This window comes from Callorhinus ursinus, unplaced genomic scaffold (genome assembly GCF_003265705.2).
Source record: "Callorhinus ursinus isolate GAN/ISIS: 27379988/994484 unplaced genomic scaffold, GSC_fseal_2.0 scaffold5, whole genome shotgun sequence".
Taxonomy (NCBI): Eukaryota; Metazoa; Chordata; class Mammalia; order Carnivora; family Otariidae; genus Callorhinus; species Callorhinus ursinus.
The window spans coordinates 72,347,665-72,374,854 of record NW_027397067.1 but is presented as its reverse complement, the minus strand read 5'-3'; the positions used below and the strand labels follow the sequence as shown (position 1 = coordinate 72,374,854).

The 27,190-nt window shown below is 43.0% G+C and overlaps 1 protein-coding gene across 1 annotated transcript in view; it reads left to right on the top strand.

Annotated features, from left to right (window-relative positions):
* Positions 1-27,190, top strand: part of ADCY8 (adenylate cyclase 8) — a 227,133-nt gene that overhangs the window by 89,711 nt on the left and 110,232 nt on the right. Inside the window, exons 4-5 of the mRNA XM_025871521.2 lie at positions 6,611-6,722; positions 17,231-17,358. Coding sequence (XP_025727306.1) covers positions 6,611-6,722; positions 17,231-17,358 — 240 coding nt within the window. The remainder of the gene's footprint in view (positions 1-6,610; positions 6,723-17,230; positions 17,359-27,190) is intronic.

The window sequence follows — 27,190 nt, the reverse complement described above, 5'->3', positions numbered from 1 at the left end:
TCCCATATATTTAAGACGCTTACATTATTCAGAGTAATACTGTCTGCTCTAACAAATCACTTCTCAATTGCATTGATTTAAATTCAAAAAATTTTTCACACAACTGCCCACTGCTGATGTTCCTGGTCAGCGGGTGACTCAGGGACCAAGGCCCCTGAGTTTTATATCTGTGTCCTCCCCTGAACTCAGGGATTTTGGCATTTGGCTCTTGGAGGAAAAAAGGGTAGAAAAGGCACACCTGCTTCTTCACCACCTTGGCCCAGAGATAACACATATCGCTTCTGTTCAGATTGCATTGATGAGACCCATGATCCCATGGCCCTACCCAGACATGAGAAGAAAACAGAATCCCTAGCTCAGTGGCCTTTCCTAGTGACAGGGGAACATGGATTTGGAGGATGGTTCGCTTCTTTCCCAGAGCTCCCTTCCCCTTCCTCTCGCCCAGCCCCACGCCATTGGCACACTTGCTGGCGCACAGTTTGGATCTACTCAGGAGGCAGATTTGTCTTTACCTCTCCCAGTGTTAGATAGTTCAGTGAACCTTCATCAGGGATCAGAAAATCCTCAATTTTAGAGGCTTACTCAGTCTACTCGCTTTCTGGGCTGGCTGTTCTCTCCAGTCAGCCCTGTCCACATGGGTAGCCACCACATTGGCCATGTAGACCAGAGTTTCATGTACAAGCAAAATGCAAGTGAATGCGCCCAGAGAACCTGTTGGCTTTTGAGACCTATCTGCATGACAATCTATTAAACGCTCTCTGACTCCCAAAAATTTCCCCAAGGAGTTACATATCCTCCACTTATCAAGAACTATGTTGTGATTTAAAAGTTACCCACTTGTAGGTAATGGTACAGAGTTGCTTCAGTGATCTCTTCTTTATTATCAAGAAAATGGAAGCTCAGAGAGGCTAAATAAACTTTCCAAGGACACGCAGTTTAGGAAGAAGAGTCTACCCAGGGCCCATGTTCCTAACGATTCTTTAGAACCGTGCTAAGGCTTTCTTGAAGTCTCTCCATTTGCAGAACAGCTATTAGGTAACAACACTTATTTTTAGCCAAATAAACAACATACATAAGCAAATTAGATTTGAAAATTAACATGGCCTCTTCAGTACATTCCTAAATGAATACACTCCAAGATGATTATCATGGAAGGTTCCAAGTTCATACGTAGAATCAAGAGACCTGACCTGGAGCTCACCACATGGAGGGTAGTAGAATGAGCAATGCAGAGAGGCCAGAGCCCTGGTTTCTGTTTTCCTCTTTTAGTCAACAAACTCTCATTGCGTAACTATGACTTAAACAGGTGCTCCTCATCTTGAATGTGCACATGAATCACTAGAGGCTCCTTTATTTTTTTTTTTAAGGATTTCATTTATCTATTTCAGAGAGAGAGCGAGCATGCAGGAGTGGTGGGGGGGGAGGGCAGAGGCAGAAGAGACTCCCTGCTGAGCAGGGAGCCCAACTCAGGGCTTGATCCCAGGACCCTGGGATCATGACCTGAGCCGAAGGCAGACACTTAACCAACTGAGCCACCCAGGCACCCCTAAGGGCTCCTTTTTTAAAAATTTAATTTAATTTTATTATGTTAGTCACCATACAGTACATCATTAGTTTTTGATGTAGTGATCCATGATTCATTGTTTTCATATAATACCCAGTGCTCTATAAAGTACATGCCCTCCTTAATACCCATCACCAGGCTGACCCATCCCCCCAGCCCGCTCCCCTCTAAAACCCTCAGTTTGTTTCCCGGGGTCCATAGTCTCTCATGGTTCATCTCTCCCTCTTATCCCCCCCCTTCATTTTTCCCTTCCTTCTCCTAATGTCCTCCAAGCTATTCCTTATGTTCCACAAATAAGTGAAACCGTATGATAATTGACTTTCTCAGCTTGACTTATTTCACTGAGCATCATCTCCTCCAGTCCCATCCATGTGGATGTAAAAGTTGGGTATTCATCCTTTCTGATGGCTGAGTAATATTCCATTGTATATATGGACCACATCTTCTTTATCCATTCATCTGTTGAAGGGCATCTTGGCTCTTTCCACAGTTTGGCTATTGCAGACATTGCTGCTCTGAACATTGGGGTGCATATGGCTAAGGGCTCCTTTTAAAGCGGATTCTGATCCAATGAGTCTGGGGTGGGGCCTGAGATTTTGCGTTTCTGACCAGATCCCAGGAGATGCCAGTGGGGGCCTTTGACCACATTCTGAGAAGAAAAAGACTTCATTCTGAAGATTTCTGTTGATTCAGTTCAGGAAGCAGGTCAATAGGCCACCGTGTGCTAGGCAGTTGGGATACAGAAGTGACTTTCTTCCTGTCTTTTAGTTAATAGGTGGAGCACACTTAGTCTTCAATGATTGTGTTGTTGAGTGTTAAGTGTCATGACAGAGGGGCCACAGGCTGGGTAGAAAGCTGGAGTAGGAATGACTAGCTGTGCTTGGGAGAATTCCCTATAAAAGCAGGGTCTCTACGTAGGAGTGGGTTCTTGGAGGACAAGTAGGAGTTTCATAGGTAGCAGCAGGAAAGAGAACTATGCCAGGGAGCAGGTACATCATGTTCAGATGCTGTTGCATGAAGTACGGTGTGTTCAGATCACAAGAGATTTGATGATATTGGATCACTGAGCACATCTGAAACTTTTTTGACCTTTGGTTTCTGCAAATCCATTTTTTTTCAATAGGTTGATGCCCCATAAGGGCTGCGATGGTTCTTTCTGCTCACCACTGTCATTCCACCGCCTGGCACAAGTAGGCATTCCATTAATTAGCTGTTGAATGAATGAATGAATGGACCGTCCTTGGAATAGACAGATAGATATCAATAGTTTTGGGTGAATGTGTTGGACTAGATGATCTATGGGCCCTTCCACTTACACCTGCCATGGCAATGACCATCCTTACTTCAAAGGTAGCACACCAGAGTGATAAAGAGTACAGATTCCAGAGCCAGGCTGCCTGGTTCAAATCCTAGCTTTTCATGTCCATGGGCAAGTTACTCAGGTCTCCATGTCCTTATCTGTAAAATGGAGATGGTCACAGTAGGTCCCACCTCATGGAATGTTATGAGGAACGAACGAGTTAATACATGTGGAACTTAGGACAGTCCACAGTAGCTCCTCTGTAAATGTTGCTGCTCCTCTTATTCCCGTTTGTGTCAAGTCAGGAATTCTTTCAGCTGCAGGTAACGAATGATCTAATTACTTTCTCCTCTGATACCTCTCTCCTCCCGTTATCTCTCAAATGCAATCATTCAGTTCTAGTACATTTTTGTAGAATAATGAAAAGAGCTAACACACTTACGGAACACTTACTATGCCAAGTACTGTGCTAAGCATTTGCTACCCACCAATGAGACAGATACTAGAATTATCTCCTGCTCGCAAATCAAAGGCTTAGAGAAGTTCGGGAAGTTACCCGAAGTCCTGGTATTCCTAAGTGGTGAGCTGGGCTCTGAACTCTGATCTGTCCAGACTCAAATCCTATGCACTTGGCGGATGCTGTGCCACCAGAACACAGGACAGTGACCGTGTAGTGACTTGCCCGGAGGAAACTGTATACACTAGAAATGTAAAGGCATCAGGCCCATGCTTAAACCCCTTCACTGGCTTTCCATCACTTTCAAGACAAAGTCTGTATTCTTGAACCTGGCTTACCAGCCCATTGCCAACATTGCCCTGCTCCACATCTCTAACTCACACACACTCTCTGTCTCCCCTCTTCTTTTCCCCACCCCATTGCTCAGTGCTACCCTCTGACCAGCTGCCCCTGAATTCTTACAGAGCTTCGGTACATTTGCCCCACTTCCACCAGACCCTAAGAGGTGCCGATTGCTCTGCTCAGACCCCCCATCCTACTCACTTAACCATCTGTCTAGACACATGGGTCCTTCAAAACTCAGCTGAGACTTTGTTGCATCGGGAAACTCTTGATCCCCTGTGACTGGTCATCCCCCAGTGTGTCCTTCTGTCAGAGTACAGCGGTCCCCCTGTTATCCGTGGTTGCAGTTTCCCACGGTTAACTGCAGTCCAGAAGCAGATGACCCGCCTCTGACTTAATGTCAGAAGGTAAACAGTAGCTTCACACTGGAGTGCAGTGCCTGGGTCATGCCGTCACTCACCCCTCGCTTCATCTCATTACGTGGGCATTTTATCATCTCTCATCACAAGAACAGTGGGTACAGATGTTTTCAGAGAGACCACATTCACATAACTTTACGGTATATTGCTACAATTGTTCTATTTTATTACTATTGTTGTTAATCTCTTGCTGTGCCTAATTTAGAAATTAAACTTTTTTTTTTAAAGAAATTAAGCTCTATCATAGGTATGCATGTATGGGGGAAAAATAGTCTCTATAGAATTCAGTACTATCTGCAGGTTTAGGAATCCCCTGGGAGGTCTTAGAATGGATCCTCCTGCCCCACCCACCATCCTTGGATAAGGAGGGGGCTGCTGTATTCATCTCCTGTGTTGTTTCTGTCTTTCTCCCTGACTGGCCTACCTCAGTCCCTACACTGTGAGCATCTTGAGGACACACACTGCATCTTTTTTATCATTTAATCCAACTTCCTAGTACAATGTGTAGCTAGACACATGGTAGATGCACAAATATTTGTTAAAATAATGAAGGCATTACATAATTAATTCAAGCAATAGTTGTTGCTGTTTTTTTTAAACCGGGGCCTGATTCCTAATCGGTCCATAAATGGGCTTCAGGGAAGGTGCACATGCCTTGAAATGAAGTACAAAATTGTGAATACTCGTGCATTTTTAGGAGAGAGAATTCATAGCCTCTGTCAGATTCTTAAAAGGGTTTATAATGGAGATAAATTTAAGAACCACTGAATACTGAGGTTAGTAACCAACGTAAGTCAACACACATTCCACAATGTCTTCTGGCTAATGAACCTATCGCATTAAAACTAAGTTACACTGATTGTAAGACTCGCCATTACTTTATGCAACACTAAGAAAAATAAAAATGAAAAGTTTGAAACACTGCTAAGATGGTATCCTAGCTTCAAAGATGATACAACATGAAAAGTGCCTCTGCTCTTTTTTATGTTCTTCTTCTTTTTTTAATTTTAATTCCGATATAGTTAACACACAGTGTTATATTAGTTTCAGGTATACAATATAGTGATTCAGTAATTCTATACATGATTCAGGGCTCATCACAGTAAATGCACTCTGAATCCCCTTCACCTATTTCCCCCATCGCCCACCCACCTCCCCTCTGGTGACCACCAGTTTGTTCTCTATGGTTAAGAGTCTGTTTCTTGGTTTGTCTCTCTCTTTTCCCCTTTGCTCATTTTTTTGTTTGTTTGTTTCTTAAATTCAACGTATGAGTGAGATCATATGGTATTGGTCTTTCTCTGACTGACATATTTCACTTAGCATTTCTAGCTCCATCCATGTCATTGCAAATGGCAAGATTTTGCTCTTTTTAAAGGCTGAATAATGTTCTATTGCGTATATATACCACATCTTCTTTATCCAGTCATCGACTGATGGACACTTGGGCTGCTTCCATATTTTGGTTATTGTAAATAATACTGCAAAAATAATAATTTTTTCAAATTAATGTTTTCATATTCTTTGGATAATTACCCAGTAGTGGAATTACTGGATCATTTAATTTTTTGAGGACTCCATCCTGTTTTCCACAGTGGCTGCACCAGTTTGCATTTCTACCAGCAGGGCACGAGGCTTCTTTTTGCTCCACACAGAGGGACCTCTGCTCTTGCCTGGGTCCCTGAGCTGGTGCGGAGAGGTGGGGTGGGGAGGCAGTGCCCTACAGTTTAAGTGGACAACCCCAACTCTGCCACGTATTACGAGGGGACTGTTAGGCATGTCTCCTTGCGTCTCTGAGCCCCAGTTTGCTCATCTTCACGGTGGAGTGGCATTCCTACATACTTGCTGGGTGGATGAACTAAGGCAGTTCTCATACAATGCCTTGCTTTCAGAGGGCTTTCAAGGACTACCCCCTTCCCTTACTTTCCTCATCCTTTATGCCTAACATATGCAGCGCTAAGGCCTGACCTCACTTAAATCCTTAGTCAGTGTGAGAGTTTTAGGCAATGAACTATTCTGCCTGAGTCTCCCAGCTCTGCTACCTATTCCCATAATTTTTGAAAAATGCCACTTTCTATTTGCCTGCAATTTTAGGTATGTCATTTGCTGGAGATAATGAGATTTTTTTTTTTTATTCTTTGTTCTCCTGTGTCCATTTCACGCTATGTTCACAGCATCTGCATTGTTGTTCACTGTGAAAACAGGTAATTCATAAAGCTTCATGTTGCTTTCCACAAATTGATCTGTTCATAGTGACAAATTCCCTTTGGGGTTGTTTGCATTGCCCACACTCCATTGGCCCTGCACAGGAAGAAGGGCTTTCCCTTGCCCCCTTGCCCTTCCTGAACCCCTGGGTGAACTCTGTCTGCTGAGATATTTGTTAAATACTGACACATTCCTCCTGACTCCCATGGCAGGGAGAACTAGAATCTCAGACCACGGCTGGTTATTTGGACGGTGTTGATGTTTTCCAGGATGGAGTAAAATATTAATATGCTTTCTCCCCACCCTGTCCCTCCCCTGTTGTCTAGTATTCTTTTTGCAGATGTTAAAGGATTTACCAACCTCTCCACGACCTTGTCCGCCCAGGAGCTGGTCCGGATGCTCAACGAGCTCTTTGCCAGATTTGATCGACTGGCCCATGTGAGTTGAATTTAATTCCCTTCTAGTCTTTTGTGGGAGTGAGGGACTGCATGTGGAATTAGGGAGAGGAAGACTCAGGCTTCATCACCAATGATCTCCTGTCCTGCTTCCTCTTCCCTGGTGTGGACTCTCAAGCCCCGCACCTTCTGGGAACCGATATTAGTTATTTACAGACCTCGGACGGGAGGTTTGTCAGATTAATTTTCCCAACTGAGAGATAGCCGGTTGAGTGACAGTTAAGTCAAAGCCCTTTTTTTCTGTTTTCTGCCCCTTCCCCCTCATTACTTCCCTCTTCGTGTGGCCAGGTGCCATCCAGCTGCAGCCTCAGTTTAGTTCAGGCAGTGATGGCTGCCTGCAGCCTTCCAGCCAACTCCAGCCATCTGAAACAAATTAGCCTGTTCTTTAGAGCCAGTAATCCACTGGACCGCCATTTTGTTTGACCTAGCCTAACTGCTTTGTTTTTAGCCAACAGAACACTATCTTTATTTTTCAGCTGGCTCGAGAGAACAGGCTAAAGGAGATGGACATTTGCTCTCAAAACACAGATTGCTAGTCCTAAAGCATACAAGTTGCAGAAGAATATCATTGTCACACTGTATTTTAGAGTGGGCTTTAGGTTCAAACAGGCATGCCTTAATTTCCTTCTTTGTAAAGTGTGTTTCTGTCAGTGCCAACTTCACAGGGCTCTTGAGAGAATCCCATGCAATCATATCAAGTGGCAGTTCATTTTTCAGAGTGTCCAAAAGTCCGAATTTAAGGCTGCCTCCCTCCCACGAGAGCCATTCATACTTGCATCTGAGGACCTGCTAGGTGTTGTGCACTGTGCTATGTGTCGGGAGTGTGGGAATAACAAAAACATACTTTGTCCTTCCTGGAATTAATTCTAGCCAGGAACAAACACATCAATAAATGATCAATGCACAATGTGTTGTGTGTATGATGAGGGTGAGTCTGGGATGCTGTGGGAAGGCAGACTCCACACATAACCCTGGCATCAGAGAAGACTTTCCGGAGAAAGTGACCCTAGACTGAGTCTTAAAAATGGGAAAAGAAATACAATTGAATACTATTCAGCAACAAAAAGGAGTAAACCACTGAGGCACACAGCAATATCAGTGAATCTCCAAAGCAGTATGCCAAGTGAAGGAAGCCAGACGGAAAAGCCTAGATAACTTTATGATTCTGTTTATAAGACATTCTAGAAAAGGCAAAATTATAAGGACAGAAAAGAGATAAATGGTGGCCAGGAGTTGGAGGTGGACAGAGAGGATTGATTGCACAGAAGCATGGGGTGCAGTGATTTGGGGAGTGATGTAGCTCTCCATATGTGAGCATGACTGTACCCTTTTTCAAAATAGTCAGCTTTATTGTTTATAAATTGTACATCAATTAGCAAAGTGAAGAAGACAAGGACGGTCATTTTTTAAAAGATCTATCTATTTATTTGAGAGCACGAGCGTGAGGGGCAGAGGAAGAGAGAGAGAGAATCTCAAGCAGACTCCAAGCTGAATGCAGAGCCTGCCGGGGGGGGGGTGGGTTCAATCCCAGGACCGTGAGATCACGACCTGAGCTGAAACCAACAATTGGATACTTAACTGACAGTCCCACCCAGGCGCTCCTGGCAGGGAAGATCATTTTATGCCAAGGGGAGAACGAAGATAAAGATGCTACCCTGTATGTGTGAAGAAACCAGAAGAGATTTAGCGCTGCGGGAGGGGCGAGTGAAGGTAGTGAGCGGTGGAGATGAGGCCGGAGAGATGGCCAAGGACCTGCCAAGGAACCCGCCTTGTCACCTGTAGTTACTGGACAGCTGTAAATAGGAGACTTGACTTGGCAGAGGAGGAGGGGCAAACCGAGCCCCCCTCCAGCCCCCCTACCCCAGGAGAAGGGTTGAGTTTACCTGAAGTGCTGGAAATTTGGAGGTGGAAAAGAATGTATGCCACTTCTTTTTACTGTTGCACCTCTGGGGCTTGGTGCCAGTTCCAATAGTTATTCTACTTCATACTACGGTTCTATTTCTGTCCAAAGACCTAAGATGACCAAAAATGGCCCTCCAGTGAGAACCAACAGATGTGATCGGGGTCAATTTTTAGTGTCACGGTAAATAAACTCCACTGCCCCAGGGACGGTTGCTAAGTAAAATCTAACCCAAGTTGTTCAGCCAACATTTATTGCTAGGTATCGTGCAAGACTCTGGCAAGACAAAACCTGTCCCAGCCCCCAGGAAGCTCAATTCTGGTAAAGGGAGTGCAAATCCATAAGAATTGCAGGACAGAGTGGGTTCAAGCCATAATAGGCGCAGAAGTCCTGGTGGAGGAAGGAGCAGCCAGTGCTTGGGCGACGGGGCGGGGGCAATGGTGGTGATTTGGTAGCACCCAGAGAAGTGGCCATGTGCAGGCTGGGTCTTGAAGAAGAGCAGAAGCTTTCCTGGTATCAGATTAGACCAAAACAGACAAACAAAAATACCTTTTAGGCTGAGCTGTGGTGCACACGCAGGAAAATGTGAAAATTCAAGAATGTGCTGCTTGTTTGGAGAGTTATAAGAAGCTAAAGATTGGGGCACCTGGGTGGTTCAGTCAGTTAAGTGTCTGTGTTTGGCTCAGGTCATGATCTCAGAGTCCTGGGATGAAGCCTTGCATCAGGCTTCCTGCTCAGTGGAGAGTCTGTTTCTCCCTCTCTCCCCGCCTTTGCACGCGTGTACACTCTCTCTCTCAAATGAATAAATAAAAATCTTAAAAAAAAAAGCTAAAGATTACTAGAACATCAAGGGCAGGGATACTGTAGTGAGAAAGGAGCTTAGAGAGCAAGCAGAAGTACGTTTGGAGGGCATGGTGCAACTTTTTAGGGGATGTGAACTTTGTCCTGTAACTGGGCCGAAATTTCCCCTGGTTACCTTACACACAGTGCAGGGGGAGCAGGGAGACAGGGTACACAGCCCACTTGGTCCCCAATGGGTGCAAGAAGCTATCATCCATCATCTGGGATGAGGCTTACTGAAATTTTAAGAAAAACATTTTGGAGAAAAAAAAATTAAGCACAGATCCATAGTGGAGTAAAATTATTATTAATTTGATAAGACTATTAAACGCTCATCAACTGCCTGGTGTATGTTACTTACCGTTCTGGGTGTTTGCCCTGGATTCCCCAATTCAGTTCTCGCAACAGACCTACAAGATAGGTTATTGATTGTTCCCATTTTACAAAATGAGTGACTGAGGCTCAAAGAAGTAATCTTCCTAGAACCTGGTAGTTGGGTGTATTTGACTCAGGCCGACTGGGCCAGCTGCTCACTTTTTTTTTTTTTGAGATTTTATTTATTTACTTATTTATTTGAGAGAGAGAGAGAGCAAGAGCACAGGAGAAGAGTAAGAGGGAAAAGCAGATTCCCTGCTAAGCAGGGAGCAGGATCCTGGGATCATGACCTGTGCAGAAGGCAAAGGCTTAACCCACTGAGCCACCCAGGGGTCCCACAAGTGCTCCATCTTGACCACCAAGCAATGCCACAGGCATTTCAGGAGACAGAACACAAGACATTGGCAGATGTGTTGCTGCCCATGCGGGAGCTTGAAGGGTTAGATCCGTGGGACTTCAGGTGTGGGCTGGACTTGAATGTACCTGTGGAAATTCCTCTCTGTGTCTCTGTTTTCTATCAGAATTGCAATGGAGGATAAATGAAAAGGAAAAAAAAAAAAAGACAAAACACACGAAATGTCTCTTAACCTAGAGACTGTCTCCAAATAAGTACTCAGCACCCATTAGCGCTCCGTAGCTCTCACCCCCACCCCAGGTGCATCAGTATCTATTACTCTCAGGGACCTCCCTGGAAAAGTTTGAGAAACACTGCCAATGAAAACAATTCTACTCATCTTGGAATGAGAAAACCTACTTTCAGGGCTTTTTGCCCCCAGCGGTGGGCCAGTCACTTAACCAACTGGGTCAAACTCTGCTTCTCTGTATGAAAAGGTTTTAGAGTTGACCATTTTTGCATTTTTTAGCATCAAGATTCTGTGGCTTTATAAAGATTCTCTATCTGCCTCACCATGATTTTTCCACTGTAGATTTTTTTATGTTGCCTATCAGAGAGAATTCACCTTGCATGTGAATTTCATACACTGTGCCTCTTTCTCTACTGCATTATTGAAATGCAGGAAACTTCAAAGCTTCCTCTTAAAATTCCTCTTAGTTTGATTGAACTCCTGAGTGCCCTTGTGGTTCAGGCTGCTCAGAATAGAGCTTTGTTGTTTGGTTTTTTTTCTTTTTTTTAAGATTTTACTTATTTATTTGAGAGAGAGCTAGAGAGAGAGAGAGCACGAGCTGAGGGGAGAGGTAGAGAGAGAGAAGCAGACTCCCTGATGAGCAAGGAGCCCAATGCGGGACTTGATCTCAGGACCCTGGGACCATGACCTGAGCCGAAGGCAGACGCTTAACCAACTGAGCCACCCAGGAGCCCCTAATTTTGTTTTTTGACCCTTGACAGTGCCCTTGGCAAATTTTGTAACTTTCTGTCTTTGATCTTTTTTTAACATACTCTCTGCCTACTCCTCCCACATCCAAATTAAGAACGAAGAATTTGCATACTATTATGAAGGCTTTAAAATTGTAAAACAAGGAACATATTTACTGTTACGCAGTTGACATGATTGCATCTTAAACTTTATTTTAAATTGCTGACAAACTGGAAGCAACCTAAGTTATTGCTGGAAGGAATAAATCCAACACTATGGAAAGTGAATGAACAGATTAAAAAGAATGAGCTAGCCATTTCGGTACTGACATAGAAATTCAAGACCTGTTTTGCCTGAAAAAAAGCATGTCTCAGATCCATAAACATGGTATAATATGGCTAAGGGTGTGATACGGCTGCAGAGGATGAAAAATAGTACATATATATAAACATGTAATGTACATGTAGACGCATAGTAGCCTCTGAGGAGGGGAACAGAGCCAGGCTTCCAGGCGGCTGTGTGTCTGAGGGGGAGGGGCTTCCCAGGGGGATTCATTTGCGAGGACAATATATTCATGTCACTTGTGTCATGACAATTAGATAGAATCTTATAAAATTGTCATGATTTCTAATACAACTTTTTCAAAAATACATAATGCTTTTGTTCTGAGAGTCTTTCATTTTTTTTAAGGTTTTATTTTATTTATATGTCAGAGAGAGAGAGCAAAGGCAGGGGAGAGGCAGAGGGAGAAGCAGGCTCCCGCTCAGCAAGGAGCCAGATCTGGGACTCGATCCCAGGACCCTGGAATCATGACCTGAGCCGAAGGCGGATGCTAAATGGACTGAGCCACCCAGGTGTCCCATGGTCTTTTACTTTTTATTGACTTTTTTCTGATTACTAAAGCCAATCTTAGTCATTATGTAAAATTCAAACATCAAAGGTATAGAGCATACAGCAGGTATACATCCCCGTAATTCCCTCCCTCCCCAATAATATAACTACCTTTGATAATTTGGTGCTTTTATCATCTCATTATCATCTATGATCAACATGATTTCATAAATGTCCAAAATTTTTATACTATATCATAGCCATCGAGATGGGAAGAAAAAGCTTATATTAAAACTCACTTAGTAAAATTTGCAAGACCCTCACCCTACTTTATTTTTCCTTTTCAATATCTTTTTTTCAAAGCAACCTGCTTCCTTAATATTTTAAGGAGTTTCTGGTAAAAAGAAGCAGTTTCTGGTAAAAAGAAGTTGCTTGGATATTACTGTCAAGTCATCTGACAGCTCACAGGAATTGATCAGAAAAATGTGCCTGCAAATTGACAGAACTTGACAGACCAGACAGGTCTTTTATGTATGTATATTTTTATATTTCACACACACACCCCATTTGTGTTGAGCTCAAAGTTTTTCAAAGAGGCTGCCAAGCCTCACCTTTTGTTTATAAGCAAAATGGACCCTGGGCACGAACATATTCACCCTATTATGTGTGTCTGCTCCAGAAGGATGATAAACCATTTTACACCCTTTGTTTCAAAAACATATTTTTGTCAGGAGAGCTACCATTCTGGACTCTGTCATCATGTCTTCAGGTTCCTGGAGAAAGAGCATGGAGTCCAGCAAAGGTCAGACAGACTCAGGTGTGAATTCCAGGTCTGCCTCTTACTTGCTTTGTGACCTTCACTTCCTTAAGCCATCTGTGAAATGGCACATGACTCAAAATGGGCTCATGAAGACTCACCAACATAAATGCAATGCAATTAACTCATCGCCTGGCGCATAGTAGATGCTCAATAAATATTACTTCCTTTCCCTACTTAAGTTTTTCCAGAATGCTTTTACCTCTGTTTCCATGGAAAAGTCACTGATTAAGAGTTGATGAATATCACATGTAGTCCATAACCTTTTTTTTAAATTTTTTTAAGTTTTTATTTAAATTCCGGTTAGTTAATACACAATGTGATATTAATTTCAGGTATACAATACAGAGATTCAGCAGTTTCATACATCACCCAGTGCTCATCCCAACAAGTGCGCTCCTTAATCCCCATCACCTATTTCACCACTCCCCCACCCTCTTCCCCCCGGTAACCATCAGTTTGTTCTCTGCAGTTAAGAGCCTGTTTCTTGGTTTCCCCCTTTGCTTATTTGTTTTGTTTCTTAAATTCCACATATGAATAAAGTCATATGGTATTTGTCTTTGCCTGACTGACTTATTTTGCTTAGAATTATACTAAGACGATAGACTCTGAAAAACAAACTGAGGGTTCTAGAGGGGAGGAATGTAGGGGGATGGGTTAGCCTGGTGATGGGTGTTAAAGAGGGCACAATCTGCGTGGAGCACTGGGTGTTATGCACAAACAATGAATCATGGAACACTACAACAAAAACTAATGATGTAATGTATGGTGATTAACATAACAATAAAAAAATTTAAAGAAAAGAATTATACTCTCTAGTTTTTTTATTTACATTATTTACAATAGCCAATGCATGTTGTGCAAGTGGCAAGATTTCATTCTTTTTTATGGCTGAGTGATATTCCATTGTATATATATATGCCACCTCTTCTTTATCCATTCATCAGTTATCAAAAGAAAAGTCTTCTGCACAGGAGAGGAAACAATCAACAAAACTAAAAGACAACCTTTTATGGAAGAATGGAAGAAGATATTTGTAAATGACGTATCTGATAAAGGGTTAGTATCCACAATATATGAAGAACTTATAAAACTCAACACTCAAAAAAACAAATAATCTAATTAAAAAATGGGCAGAAGACATGAATAGACATTATTCCAAAGGAGACATCCAGATGGCCAACAGACACATGAAAAGATGCTCAACATCACTCATCATCAGGAAAATGCAAATCAAAACCACAATGAGATATCATCTCATACTTGTCAGAATGGCTAAAATCAACAACACAAGAAACAACAGATGGTGGTGAGCATGTGGAGAAAATGGAACCTTCATGCACGGTTGGTGGGAATGCAGACTGGTACAGCCACTCTGAAAAACAGTATGGAGTTTCCTCAAAAAGTTAAAAATAGAATTACCTCTATAATCCAGCAAATACACTGTTAGGTATTTACTCAAAGAATACGAAAATACCAATTCAAGGGGATACATGCATCCCAATGTTTATAGCAGCATTATTTACAATAGCCAAACTATGGAAACCGCCTAAGTATCCATCAACTGATGAATGGTTAAAGAAGATGTGGTCTGTATATACAGTGGAATATTACTCAACCACAAAAGAGAATGAAATCTTGCCATATCGTTACTTTTAGCCAGCTGATCTGTGGCACACGAAATTTTTCACATATTTCCTATCTCTCATACTGAAACGTTCATATATAAAAACAGGTGTAAATCCTAACTGTCCTCCTGTGTTCAGGGCTATTATGACAAGACTCAAAAGAAGAAAGATCACTGAACACTGGGATGACTGTTTCCAAGGTGTTTGTTCTCATTGCTACCATTGCTAACTGATGGCCATGCTTACATTATTATGTATTAAGAACAAGATGGGTTACTTTGACACGTTTTCTAGATGGGGAATTGAAACTCACGTATCAGTGGCTTCAGTGATTTAGCCAAGGTCAAACAGCTGGTAAATGAGACCAGAATGCAGATGTTAGATTCTTAGACTAGAGCATTTCCTGCTCTACCCTTCCCCTCCTCCTTCCCTACTGCCAACACACAGTGCTCCAGACTATCATTAGTCTGAGTCACGCAGAGCAGATTCTGCCCCCAAAGAGTATGGTTGACTGAATTCACCTACTGAACCTCTCAGCCTCAGTGTTCCCAGCAAAATCTCCATCAGTGATCTATTTGATCAGTGGTTCTCAAATGCTCTTTCACAATCAAATATCAGGAAGTTGAATTTGTGGCCATGAGATAAAATATACACATATTTATCTGCAATGTAGTGAGTTTTCATAATGATTTTATTTAGTTCAAAAAACTTTCTTTTAGGAATTTTTTTTACTTTTTTAGTGTTAAAAGTGTCCTTTCTTTCAGAAAGTCATGGGGATAGTGGATGGTACTTGGGTTATTTTGTTTGTTGATGGATTTTTTTCATATTTCTTTGGCAAAATACAAAAACTGAACTTTATAGCAGTCCCTTGAGCCCTCTGGTTTGTTTTTTAGTTTTTTGTTTTGTTTTGTTTTGTTTTTTTAGTATAACTGTACCATGGATGCCACAAATCTGGAAACTGCCAGGACCCGTAGGCCAAATACTCTCTGGCTCTGTTCCAGCCATACACTAGGGGTCTTAGAAGACCCAGCTGAAGGTCTGGAGTTTCCCTTGTTGATCAGACCCCCACCAGAAGGTCTCTTGCAAAATTAGCTGCAACAAAGCAGCCAGAGGACAGGAACCACAGGTTACTAAAAATAACCCTGGGACAGCTGTGCATGCCATCAGAGTTCTGAAGATTGCATCTGAGCCCATTTGGGAAGGTTGGCAAAGTCCTGGCAATCTGATCGAGGCGGGGAGGCTCTCGTGCCTGTTCTTCTCTTTTCCCTGTCAGATATTTGTGTTTTGTATTGGGAGAGTGATTTCATTCATTCATTACCCAAACACAATGGCTGAATCCCCCGATCTGATGAGGAAACCAGCATGGTGCTGTGTAGGTTAGCAGGACAAAGGTGTCCATTATACTGCTGGTGTCTCAGGGGGTCCTTTTCTGTGTGTGCCTCCTCTCCTCTGCCCTTGGACCCTGCTTTCCCAAGGAGAGCCTCGCACTCAAAAAGCCCGTAAGCTTTTAGGACTTCAGATTGGAGATGCATTTCAGAGGTCATTCAGTTCCACCCATGTAGCCGAGGAAGCCGAAAAGGAAAGTCATCTGCCCACGATCACAGACAGATGTGAGAAAACTGGGGCAGGAGTCCCACTCGTCATCACAGAGACAGGTCACACTGATGTAGTACTCTGTCTGCTGGACCCCATACTCAGCCTCCACACGCATCATCTTATGGTCCTCGCAGTCAAACAATGAGGTCGCCTTCATTTACCATTTTACGGATGAGGCAACTGAGGCTCAGAAGTTAAGTAGCTGTAGGGAATGTAGGATTTAATCCTGTGCAGTGTGACTCTTTAGCTGGTGCTCTTAGCTCCTACTTTATGCTGCCTCAAGGTCTCTTTCCTCGAAAACCTGCGTCATCCGGCCTCTTCCCATCCAGTGCGAAAAGGCACCATTTCCCTGTGCTTTTTGCCCTTTGAGACTAGGTAAGAATCGTGTCCTCAAGACTGCGAATCTGCCAAACAACTGTGCCATCCTCCTTACCTATGAGGTATTGAAGGTACTACCCTTACCTTAACGAGGATAAAAACTGTACCTACTTCATAAGGTTGTTGTGAGGGTTAACTCTGTTTAATATAGTGTGCATCATAGGGATGGTTATTAATTATCTTTGTGTCAGGGACAATGCTTGACTTAATCATCGTGCCCTACTGGCATTTTTTTTCAATGAACAAGCATATGAACTCACACATGAATAAAATGATAAGTAAGACATAGTCAGCCCCTCTTCTTAAGGTGCCAGTACCCTAGTAGGGAAAGGGCCTAAAACAGAGTTGAAGTAGTAGGTATCCCTGCATGATTTATATTTTTATTGAGCTAAGACTGCTAAAAAGTGTTAATTCAGAAACATGTCCTGTGAAAAAAGACATTGATGAGCAGGATTCACAGGGGAACACTGAATATGGGTGTTTAATGCCCAGACTTTGGCAGGTCTGCCCACATGTTGGGTGTTCATCTGAAGGCTAGTACATGGCAGAGCTGGGATACAGCCCTGTATCTGTTGAGCTCAAAGTCCAGTGTTTTTCCATGACTCCATTCCACCTCTGAGGCCTTCAAACTCTTATTTAGGGTACCCCTCCCCCAATCTCTTAGGAAGATGATAGAAGCGCATTTCAAAGGTAGGTGCTCCCCCAACCCCAGGGTGAAGACCGCCTGACCCCACTGCCAGCCTTTCCAAGCCTTTCAGAAGCACTTACCTGTGTGCTGACTCAGTCCTCTCCTCTCCACCCTGTTCCTTCCAGGAGCATCATTGCCTTCGCATTAAAATCCTGGGGGACTGTTACTACTGTGTTTCAGGGCTTCCCGAGCCCCGCCAGGACCACGCCCACTGCTGCGTTGAAATGGGCCTCAGCATGATCAAAACTATCAGGTAATCTGGCGTCTCTTCCATAATACCCAGGCCTTCAATGTGCATGAACACAAACCACCCCATCTGTCCTTTGTGGTGGATGATGTGTTTGTTGAAAGGTGACACACTTTGACTTATGGCACAAAAACTTCATGCCCATTAACTCTCATATGAACCCATGAACCTGCCAGCTTCATTATGTTCCTGGTGTATCTCCCTTTCAATAATTGTCCAGCATATTGGTATTACCAGTGTCCTTGTGGGGATACAGCTGTTTTCTAAAAGGTGAGCAAACCTTAGATCCTGGGGGAGTGGAGAGTGTGATTTGACACGTGGGGGGTCAGGATGTGCTACAGTGACAGCCTGGGGAGGAAAGGGTGGTGACAGATGCATTGCAGGTTGGAAGCCGGCAGGGCTCACAGGGCTTTCTCAGCCTTGATAAGGATTGTACTTTAGCCTGAGGCCAACAGGAAATCATTATAGGGCTACCACCAGGGTTGGCTTTATGAGTGTGTGACAAGTGCTTTTGGCTATGGTCAGTGTATCTGCCAAATAGAAGCTTAATCAAGAGGGCAACAGTTATTGAGGTCAAGGATTTTGGAATTAGACTGTGGCTTTGGGACAGAAGCTCAGTGGTGTCAGAGCTCCCCTTGAGGTTCCAGATAGGAGGCTCCAAATCGAGCCTACAGGCATTGCAACCTTCCCCGACCACAGCAAAGACAATAAAGAGGGTACATGGGTAGAAGTCTTCTCTGTGGCTTATGCCTTCATCTTACAAAGGAAGAATAATCCTGCCATTAACAGGCCAGAAAAATCTTCCAATGAACTCATGCCTTGGTTGTGTGGTCTAGTAGTATGTTCATGATCCTTGGCTGTATCAGTCTGATTTAAAGAGCAGTAGGAGGACAACTCATGTACCCCACACACATCCTCCACTGAAGGCTCAGATCACCTGCTGGCTTCCAAGACCAACCCTGGAGTGGGCAGGAGGGATGTAAGCAATTGGAGCCATGACCAACACAGTGTGCCTGCCTCCTACTTGCTGACAGATCCCTGACTTCATTCAAATTTGGGGCAGAGGTCTGTTGACATCAGGAAAGGCTGTGTAGTCCCCTAATTCAGAAAAAGATCGAAGCTCTTTCCCTAAATATGATTTTGCTTCATCGATGTGACACTGGTCGTTTCAAGACTTAGCCAGATAATCTCATTCCTGGTGGGCAGATATGCTACCCTGGCAGACCCTAGGGTCCCACCTCTGGAACCAGCCCATCACCAGGGCCCAATCAAGGTGGCACTGTGCTTTGCTATGGGGTGTATGATGAAAACCCAACCATCACCATCCCCAAGAGCAAGTAGACTGGTGGAGAAAGAGATAGGACATGCCCCCTCTTTGACAGAAATGCAGAAGTTCTCACCTTTAGGAACTGTGGAGAGAGGAGCCTACAAATTCCAAACCAGAGTTTCCTTTTTTTTTTTTTAATTTTTTTTATTGTTATGTTAATCACCATATATTACATCATTAGTTTTTGATGCAGTGTTCCATGATTCATTGTTTGTTCATAACACCCAGTGCACCATGCAAAACGTGCCCTCCTCAATACCCATCACCAGGCTAACCCATCCCCCCACCCCCCTACCCTCTAGAACCCTCAGTTTTTCAGAGTCCATCATCTCTCATGGTCAGAGTTTCCTTTTTTTAAATGGAAAAGCTTGCAGATGCTTCTTGGTTGTTAATTTGGACACTTGTGAGTCTTGCTCTGAAAACTGGAATGAATTGTAATATTTTAACTAGCTTCAAGGGAGGCAATGGGACTGACATGCAGAAGACTTGCTGTCTTGTATGCATTCTACAACTAATTAAGTGTGTGAACTTTATTCTACCAGCCAGTTGGTAGAAAAAGAAAAAACCAAAACAAAACCTGTGGAGCTCTACCAAGTGTCAGATGCCGCCATGTTAGTTGCCAGAAGTACAGTGATGAACAGGTCACAGGGCGTCGTTCTCTTGCCCATGGGTGTCCATTAGGGAGATGACTTGGATTTTCTGTTTGTGAAATGAGGAAATTGGGCCAGACCAGCTCTGAAGTCTTTGCCAGTTCTGAAAATCTGTGATTTTTGGTCAACCACATCAAAATCAAGTTTAAGTAGCAAAACTTGCCACAGGCTTTCTTTTTAACTTATTTTTATTTTTTGTGGTGATATAATTGACCAAAAAAAATGGTATGTATTTAAAGTGCAGAGCATGATGATTCAATATATGGATATATTGTGGAATAATTATATAGTCAAGTTAATTAACACATCCATTGCCTCACATAGCAATCTTTTTCTTTCCTTTTTTTTTTTGTGAGAACGTTTAAGTTCTACTCTTCTGGCAAATTCCAAGTACAGCATTATTAACTGTAATCGCCATGCTGTGCATCAGATCCTCAGAACTTAATCATAACAAAAAGTTTGTGCCCTTTGACCAGTATCACCCCATTTCCCCCACCCTCCCTTAATGCTGGCAATCACCCTTCTACTTTGTTCCTATGAATGTGACCTTTTTGTTTTTGGTTTGGGGTTCTTTTAGATTTCACATATACAGTATTTTCTTTCTTTGTCTGGCTTATGTCGTTTAGCATAATGCCCTCCAGGTTCATCCTTGTTGAGGCAAACAGTAGGATTTCCTTCTTTTTTAAAGCTAATTAATATTCCGTCCTTATATGTGTGTATATACAGGGATTTTCTTCTTTTTAAAAGCTGATTAATATTCCAGTGTATATATGTGTGTGTGTGTGTGTGTGTGTGTGTGTGTGTGTGTGTGTGTGTGTCTATAGATACCACATTTTCTTTAACCATTCATGTACAAACTTGCCATAGGAGTTTGTATCTTGAGCTTAGAAGAAATGCTGCAGAGATGATATTGCAGAAAAAATGAACGGTGATTATCAAAATGCTTAAGATACTTAGGACGTTACCATTTATCTCTCTGGGGGGACCTTATTCCTCCTGACCATTTTATCCAATCTGAGGGCTCCTCTCTCGAGTTCTGGAGTAGGTCAGTGAGAGGTGAGAAGTTGAAATGACTCAAGGACTTTCTCTCATCCGTTGCTTAAGGGCTGCTTTCATTCTCTTAGAATAAGACAGTTCAGTAGGATATTTTTTTAACTGAATGAATCAGAGTCTATTAATACTCAAACACTCCTTGATTATAACGTAGGTGACAGGAGGTCCAGCATTAATTCTTCCAGTTAGCACCAAAACATGATGCAGAGGAATACATGAGAACTCTGGAATGAGACAACTTCAGTTGCAATGGGCTCAGACTTCTAGAGCTCTCACCCTTACAGTCAAGTGTTGCAGTCTGAGGAAGGATTGGCAGACAATATTTCTACCTGAATGCATATAGAAGAGAATCCCATTTACATAACTTTATCACAATCTTAACATTGCTTACACAAGATGCAATTTTCTTCTTCAGACCCAAAGGCACTTGTTCCAACCGGGAAACTCAAGAGAAGCCATAAAGTCTGGAACCATATATAACATGACGCTGTGTGTGTTGTCATATAATGAAAATAAGCCATTTATTTACTGGTATGCCCAGACTTGATGGCTGCTCTGTATATTTGTCATCAGAGATGGATCCCTATTTGAGGTATTGTCCCCAATTTGTCAGGGTCTCTCCTTGTTCTTTTTTTTTTTGGCATTTCCTCAAAGAGTTAGGGTCCCATGCTGGTCCACAGAGTGCAGACTGGCAGTGAGGGGCTGGTGTTTTGTTGGAGAGATGGCATCTGGATCTTGGGTCTCTAGATCTCAGGAGCTCCAGTAGTTTCTTTGTTCGGTGAGATTTACAATTTTGGCACAAATGGCAAGCCAGCACTCAAAACGACCCTGTACCTTAGTCACCAATGAGTCTAAATATGGGATGGAGGTCCTCCTACAATTGTAGACAGGTGAGGACAGGTGCCAAGCTGACCCCGAGGTCAGCTGCTGCTGCTTAGAGCACTGGCAGGATTCACAAGTGAGCAAGAGTCGAGGCAGTCAGAAGAACAAGCATGACAGAAGTAGTTTCCCCTGCATTTTGTCTTCAGATGTATCTCCACAGTAGTCATTTTGACGGAGAAATAGAGGTGTTTTCCTGGAAACAGAGACACGAAGAATATGCCCTCCTAGCTGTTAGGAATGGCAGAAGCCGCGCACGCGCGTGTGTGTGTGTGTGTGTGTAAATGCGTGTGCATATATATACATGTGTTCATTTCTATCTGAGTGTATGTGGCATGTGTGTGCACAGACGTGTGGTATGTAGGTGTGAGTGCATGAGTGTGTGTGCGTGTCTATACACGCGTGTAGGCATGTGTGTGTACACGTGCATATTTGTGCAGGCGTGTGTGTATTGAGCATTTGAAGCAGCCTTTTGTGATCACACTTCTAAATTCAGACAGTGAATTTAGAGTCAGAGTTAGCGCACAGTTAGTTGATGACCTTGTGAGACAACTGTGGCTTTGTCCCTCGGGCAGTGGGTTCTCACCAACACGTAAAGTAGGGAGGCATCATTTCCCAGCTGGGGCATGAAGAAGGTAATTGTGGACATAAGTAACTCTCTCTTCAGTTAACTCTAGAGAAGAGGAGGCAGATGCTGAAGGAAGGAAACTGGTTGGAAGATATTTTTGTAGCAATTCAGGGAAGAGAAGTCAGGCCCTGAATAGAACACGAGCTCTGGAGCAAAAAGAGGACGGTGGTAATATTCCATCCGACCCTAGATCGTGAGAGCCTCTGTAAGAAACAGTACATGATATGGACATTTAAATTAAACAAAACACTTGTCAGGACAGTGAGGTTATATATCGCTTGACAATGCTCCAATAATTTTAGACAGGATTCCATTTTATTAGAGATAGAGTTCATTGCTAGATCTTGCTGACATGGCCATGTTCCTTGAGTGGTGACTTCTGGGGAATGTTCTGAGGGTACGTATGGAGGGAGTCCCTGGCCTGCAATCAGCAGACCTCATCTGGTTTCTGCTTCTTCCTATTATTAGGTATGTGGCTGGGGACAAGCGTGACATCACTTCTCAGAGCCTGTGTGGTCTCTTCTTTAAATGGGGATCATAAGATCCCAACTTCAGAGTGTTCTTTTGAAAATTCAAATAGATGGCAGGCACATGGTGACCATACAAATATTTAATAGAATCTTGTAGTTAGGGCTGAGTTTGGACACTGGGAAATTTGACTCAGTTAAGTTATAGAAACCTATTCCTTTCTCATGGTTTCTATTTTATTCCAGTAAAATAATGATAGTAGCTGGGTTTATTGAACACCTGCTATGCTACTTGCCAAGCACTGAGACAAGTGTTTTACATATTTTATCTCATTAAGTCTTAATGACAATTCTAAGAGTTAGGCAGGGGTGGTAGGCAAAATATTGAACAACCAGTGTGGCCACAGTACGGACTAATCAGAATAGTCCAGGGCAGCTGATGAGAGCGGATGTCAGCCATTAGCAACAAGTACAAATTTGGGGGTTCATCCTGAGTAACTGAAGCTCTGGAAGTTGGCCTCTCCTTTACCAATGAGGAAACTGGAACTTACAGAGTTTGTGTAATTGCACAAGATCACACAACTAGTCAGTGGCAGAACAAGGAACACCCATCTGGAGCCATCTGAATCCAAAGCCATTGGCCTTAACCATATGGTACCCTGCCTCTCAGCATCAGGTTTCTACGATTACTTCTGATGCCTGAAGCCTGCCATTAATAGCCAAAGGCTCAACACACAGCTCAGGAGATCCTCCATACATCCCTAAAAAATTAGCAGAACCAATATTGAGGGGGAGGGAAAGTCAGTAAACATCTGAGAAGAACAAGATAATAAGTTGTAATCAAGCCTCACAGTAAATCCATCCCATCAAAAATACTTGATTTTAGAAACATGACATTAGCTGGATGAATGGCAAAAAAAAAAAAGTGATTGTAACTTTATTTCTAATGAAGCATTTAATACCATCTCATGCATGTCTGTTCATAAAATTAAATTAATTAAAATTGGCTTAGATAATAATTCCATTAAATAGATTGAGAAGTGTCTCCAGGTGGCTCCTCTTCACATGCCCTGGGTCTATTTTGGGGACGCTTGATAGCTGAGAAGACAGTGGAGTTAAGGTGGGCTGTTATGTGCAGGATCTTTATTAATGATTTCAAAAGGCTTCCTTGATGAATCTTAATGAAAATTGCAGAGCCTGGTCTTTTCATTGTGGTTGCTAAAAAGTCATAGAATGACACCAGAATGCCAAGCAGGAACTGGCTGTTCCCCAACAGTTAATTGGAGCAAAGATCTTAATCCTTGTGGCCGGGTTCCCCTGCCAAGCAACATAGCAGGACAAGGAATGAAACACAGGAGATTCTGCTGCCCTCATTTGAGGCAAGAATGCCCAAGCCCCCTCTTGGTGTCTCCTACTCTCTCTCTCTCTCTTTCTTGTACTTCCTTTTTGCTCTGTTTCTCCACTCCCCCACTGTTCCCCCTCCTTTCCTTCCTTCTTTCCTTCCTCCTTTTCCCTCCCGCACCAATCACTGTTTGTCTCTCATCCTGTCCCCCTAAGAGCCCCCCCTTTCTTATTCATTGTTCTGAAACGCCATTCACTATAGGATCCATAAAGTCCCCTCTCCTCTCACAGATACAGCAGTCAGAGTGGTCCTCAGTCCATGGACAGGATTTTTAAATTTTTTTGCAAAATCATTTATAATGGTGAAGATTGAATCTATCTAGTAATGATAGCTGATAAAGCTATTTTTAAGTGAAGGCTCACCATGTGCCAGCCACTAGACTAGAGTTCCTGGCTCACCTCACCTAAACCTATTGAGGATGCTACTATTACTTCCCCCACTCTTCAGAGAAGGAACCTGAAGCTTTGACAGGAGAAATAACTTCTGAACAGTGACATACAGCTTGAAAGTGGCAGAGAAAGAACTTAAGCTGGTTCACTGGACTCTGTAAATGCCCAAAGGCAAAGAATTACTTAAATAAATTTTGGCGTACTACAAAATAGGAAAATGGGGAACTATGAAGCATCATGGTTTACATTAATATTCAGTGGCACAAGAAGACGGTTGTGAGTTTAAAGAAGTATGCTTTGTGGAGCACACACACAAACACCTATCTGGGCAACCTCAGTTTTTTAAAAATCTATTTTAGCAAAAAAGAGAAGAACATAAAGCTCTGTGATGGAAAATGGATGGCCAGATTGTTTCTCTCACTAGGTCCACACTGTTTTGGAACAGGAATGCAACATTAGATCTTTCCATTACTTTCCACTCGAGAAACAAGAGTCTAATGCTGAAGGGAGTGCAGGCAGCGGTTAAGTTAAGCAGAGCACTCAACTTGGAGTCTGGCGCAGTGTGGACCGATGGGGCCATTACCTACTGTGCTTGACTGAATGACTTAGCCTCTCTCTTGCTCAGGCTTTCTTAGCTGTGCAGTGGAGTAAACCCTCCTCATGGAGCTCTATGAATACGGACGCTGACTTCCTGACTCGTCCATTTGATTTACTATGGACGCTGACTTCCTGACTCGTCCATTTGGTTTACTACGGACGCTGACTTCCTGACTCGTCCATTTGGTTTACTACTTATATTGGCAGAGGTCTTCAAGAAACGCTTGTTGAATGAACGAGCGAGTGAATGAACTCTGGTGGCATTGGATGGTTGTGAGGATGCAATGAGATCATGAACATAAAAGGCCTGACACAGAAAAGGTAATAGAGTGGGTGCCTGGGTGGCTCAGTCAGTTAAGCATCTGCCTTCAGCTCAGGTCATGATCCCGGAGTCCTGGGATTGAGCCTCTCATCGGGCTCCCTGTTCAGCGGGGAGTCTGCTTCTCCCTCTGACCCTCTCCACTCTCGTGCTCTCTCTCTCTCTCTTTCTCACTGTCTCTCAAATAAATAAATAAAACCTTAAAAAAAAGGTAATAGACTCACCTGAATTGTCTTGGAGCCTCAATTCCTGCATCTGTAAAATGGAAGCTTATAATCCTTATAGTTCTCTACCTCTCAGAATCACTGTAGGCATCAAAAGGAAGCACTTTGTGAAATTGCAACTTCTATGCTAGGATAAGACATGGTGGCTTTCGAACATTTTAAGAAGTCTGATGACTTTGGAATTAATTGGTAGAGACTGTCATCGGCCTATTGGGCAGAGACCAGATCAGACCTCAGTGGTCCATATACCCTTGAGCATGGCTTCTTGGGTTTAGACTCATACATCCGGGGTGAAATTCCAGCTGTTTCACCGGTAGCTGTGTGACCTAAAGAAAGGAACTGCTTGAGACTCAGTTTCCTCATTTGGAAAATGGTGTGGATGATAATAATATACAGGGTTATTGTAAAGATAAGGTGTGACACAGTGATCGTAGATGACCTCCGTAGCTAACTCTCTCACCTTTCCTTTTTTCCAGAATGTTCAAGGGCACTGTTTCTCCCAGGTAGCTGAGGAGGACCCAAGTTTTTATTAAATTATAAGTTAGTTCTTCCTTTTGGAGCCAATTTATGCCTAGGAACTCCTACCTGGTGTATGAAATGGGTTTGGTTGCAAATAGAGTGAATGCAGGCACAGTTTAAGCAGGAAAAGTTTGTGTGATCAATTTATAATTTTTTTATCCAATTCAACATGTGTAGTTATAAGTTGTTATTACTAACAAAAATTAGTATTTGTTATTATTTTTGCATGTTCACCAGTTTAAGGGCTTTATATACATGAGTTTATAAAGCATCCTAACAGTTCTGCAAGGGACCCATTCTCTTTCCCATTGTACCTTAAAGAGCAGGACTTGGGGCCTAATGCATGCAGCCTAAGGGCCACATCCAGCAAGTGGGGAAACCTAACTTCACATCCTGGTTTGCTTCAGTGCACACTCTGCTCCTTGGTGGTGTTGAGAGTGATTTGCTTTGAGGAGCTGATATCATTCCCACTGACAGAGGAGACGGGGGAATGCGTACATGTGTTTGTTCTAGCTCCCACAGCCAGCGAGGGATAAAGCCAACATTGGAACTCTGGTTTCTGCCCCCATAGCTGAGGAGTTGGGTATCCTTCCTCCCACAGTACCAACTGTTGCAGTGCTGAAGTTGGTCTCTCTCTCTTTTTTTTTTTAAAGAGAGAGAGAGAGAGAAGCATGGGAGGCGGGAGGGGCATGAGGGGAGTTGGGCAGAGGGAGAGGATGAGAGAGAATTTTAAGCAGGTTCCACACTAAGGGGGAGCCCCACACAGGGCTTATCTCACGACCCTGAGGTCACGATCTGAGCCGAAATCAAGAGTCAGACGCTTAACTGACTGAGCCACCCAGGTGCCGCTGAAGTTGGTTTTTTCATTCATCCATTCATTTAACAGTAGAGAGAGTCTGATTTACAGATCAGTGATGGCTACTAGATTATGCTTCCTATCGTTCCTCCAGCATCTTCTACAGATTGATTAATTGGCTAAAAAAAATTTGAAGCATTGAAATCAAAAGAAAAATTCTCAGGGTTTTCATGTTTTACCATTTACCAAGCACTCTCCTCTTTAATGGTTCAAATAAAAGAAATGACATCTTCAATTTTTTTGCAAGTTGTGTTACTGGTTCCCGGCTTGACATACAACTGCAAAAATTCATAATAATTAATACTTTCTTTACTTAAAAGAAATCTTAGATGGAAGCCTGCCATGAGAAACAGATGAGAGCAAAGCTGCCTAATTTGAAGGGGGAAGATGCGGCAGGTTCAAAGACACCTCTGTGGTTTCCTGGGACTCTTAGAAGCATCCTGGGACAACATGGAGCCACAGAGCAAGAAAGCCTTTGAGCTTTGTCCATTAATTCAGTAAATACTTTTGAGCACTGACTATACCTAC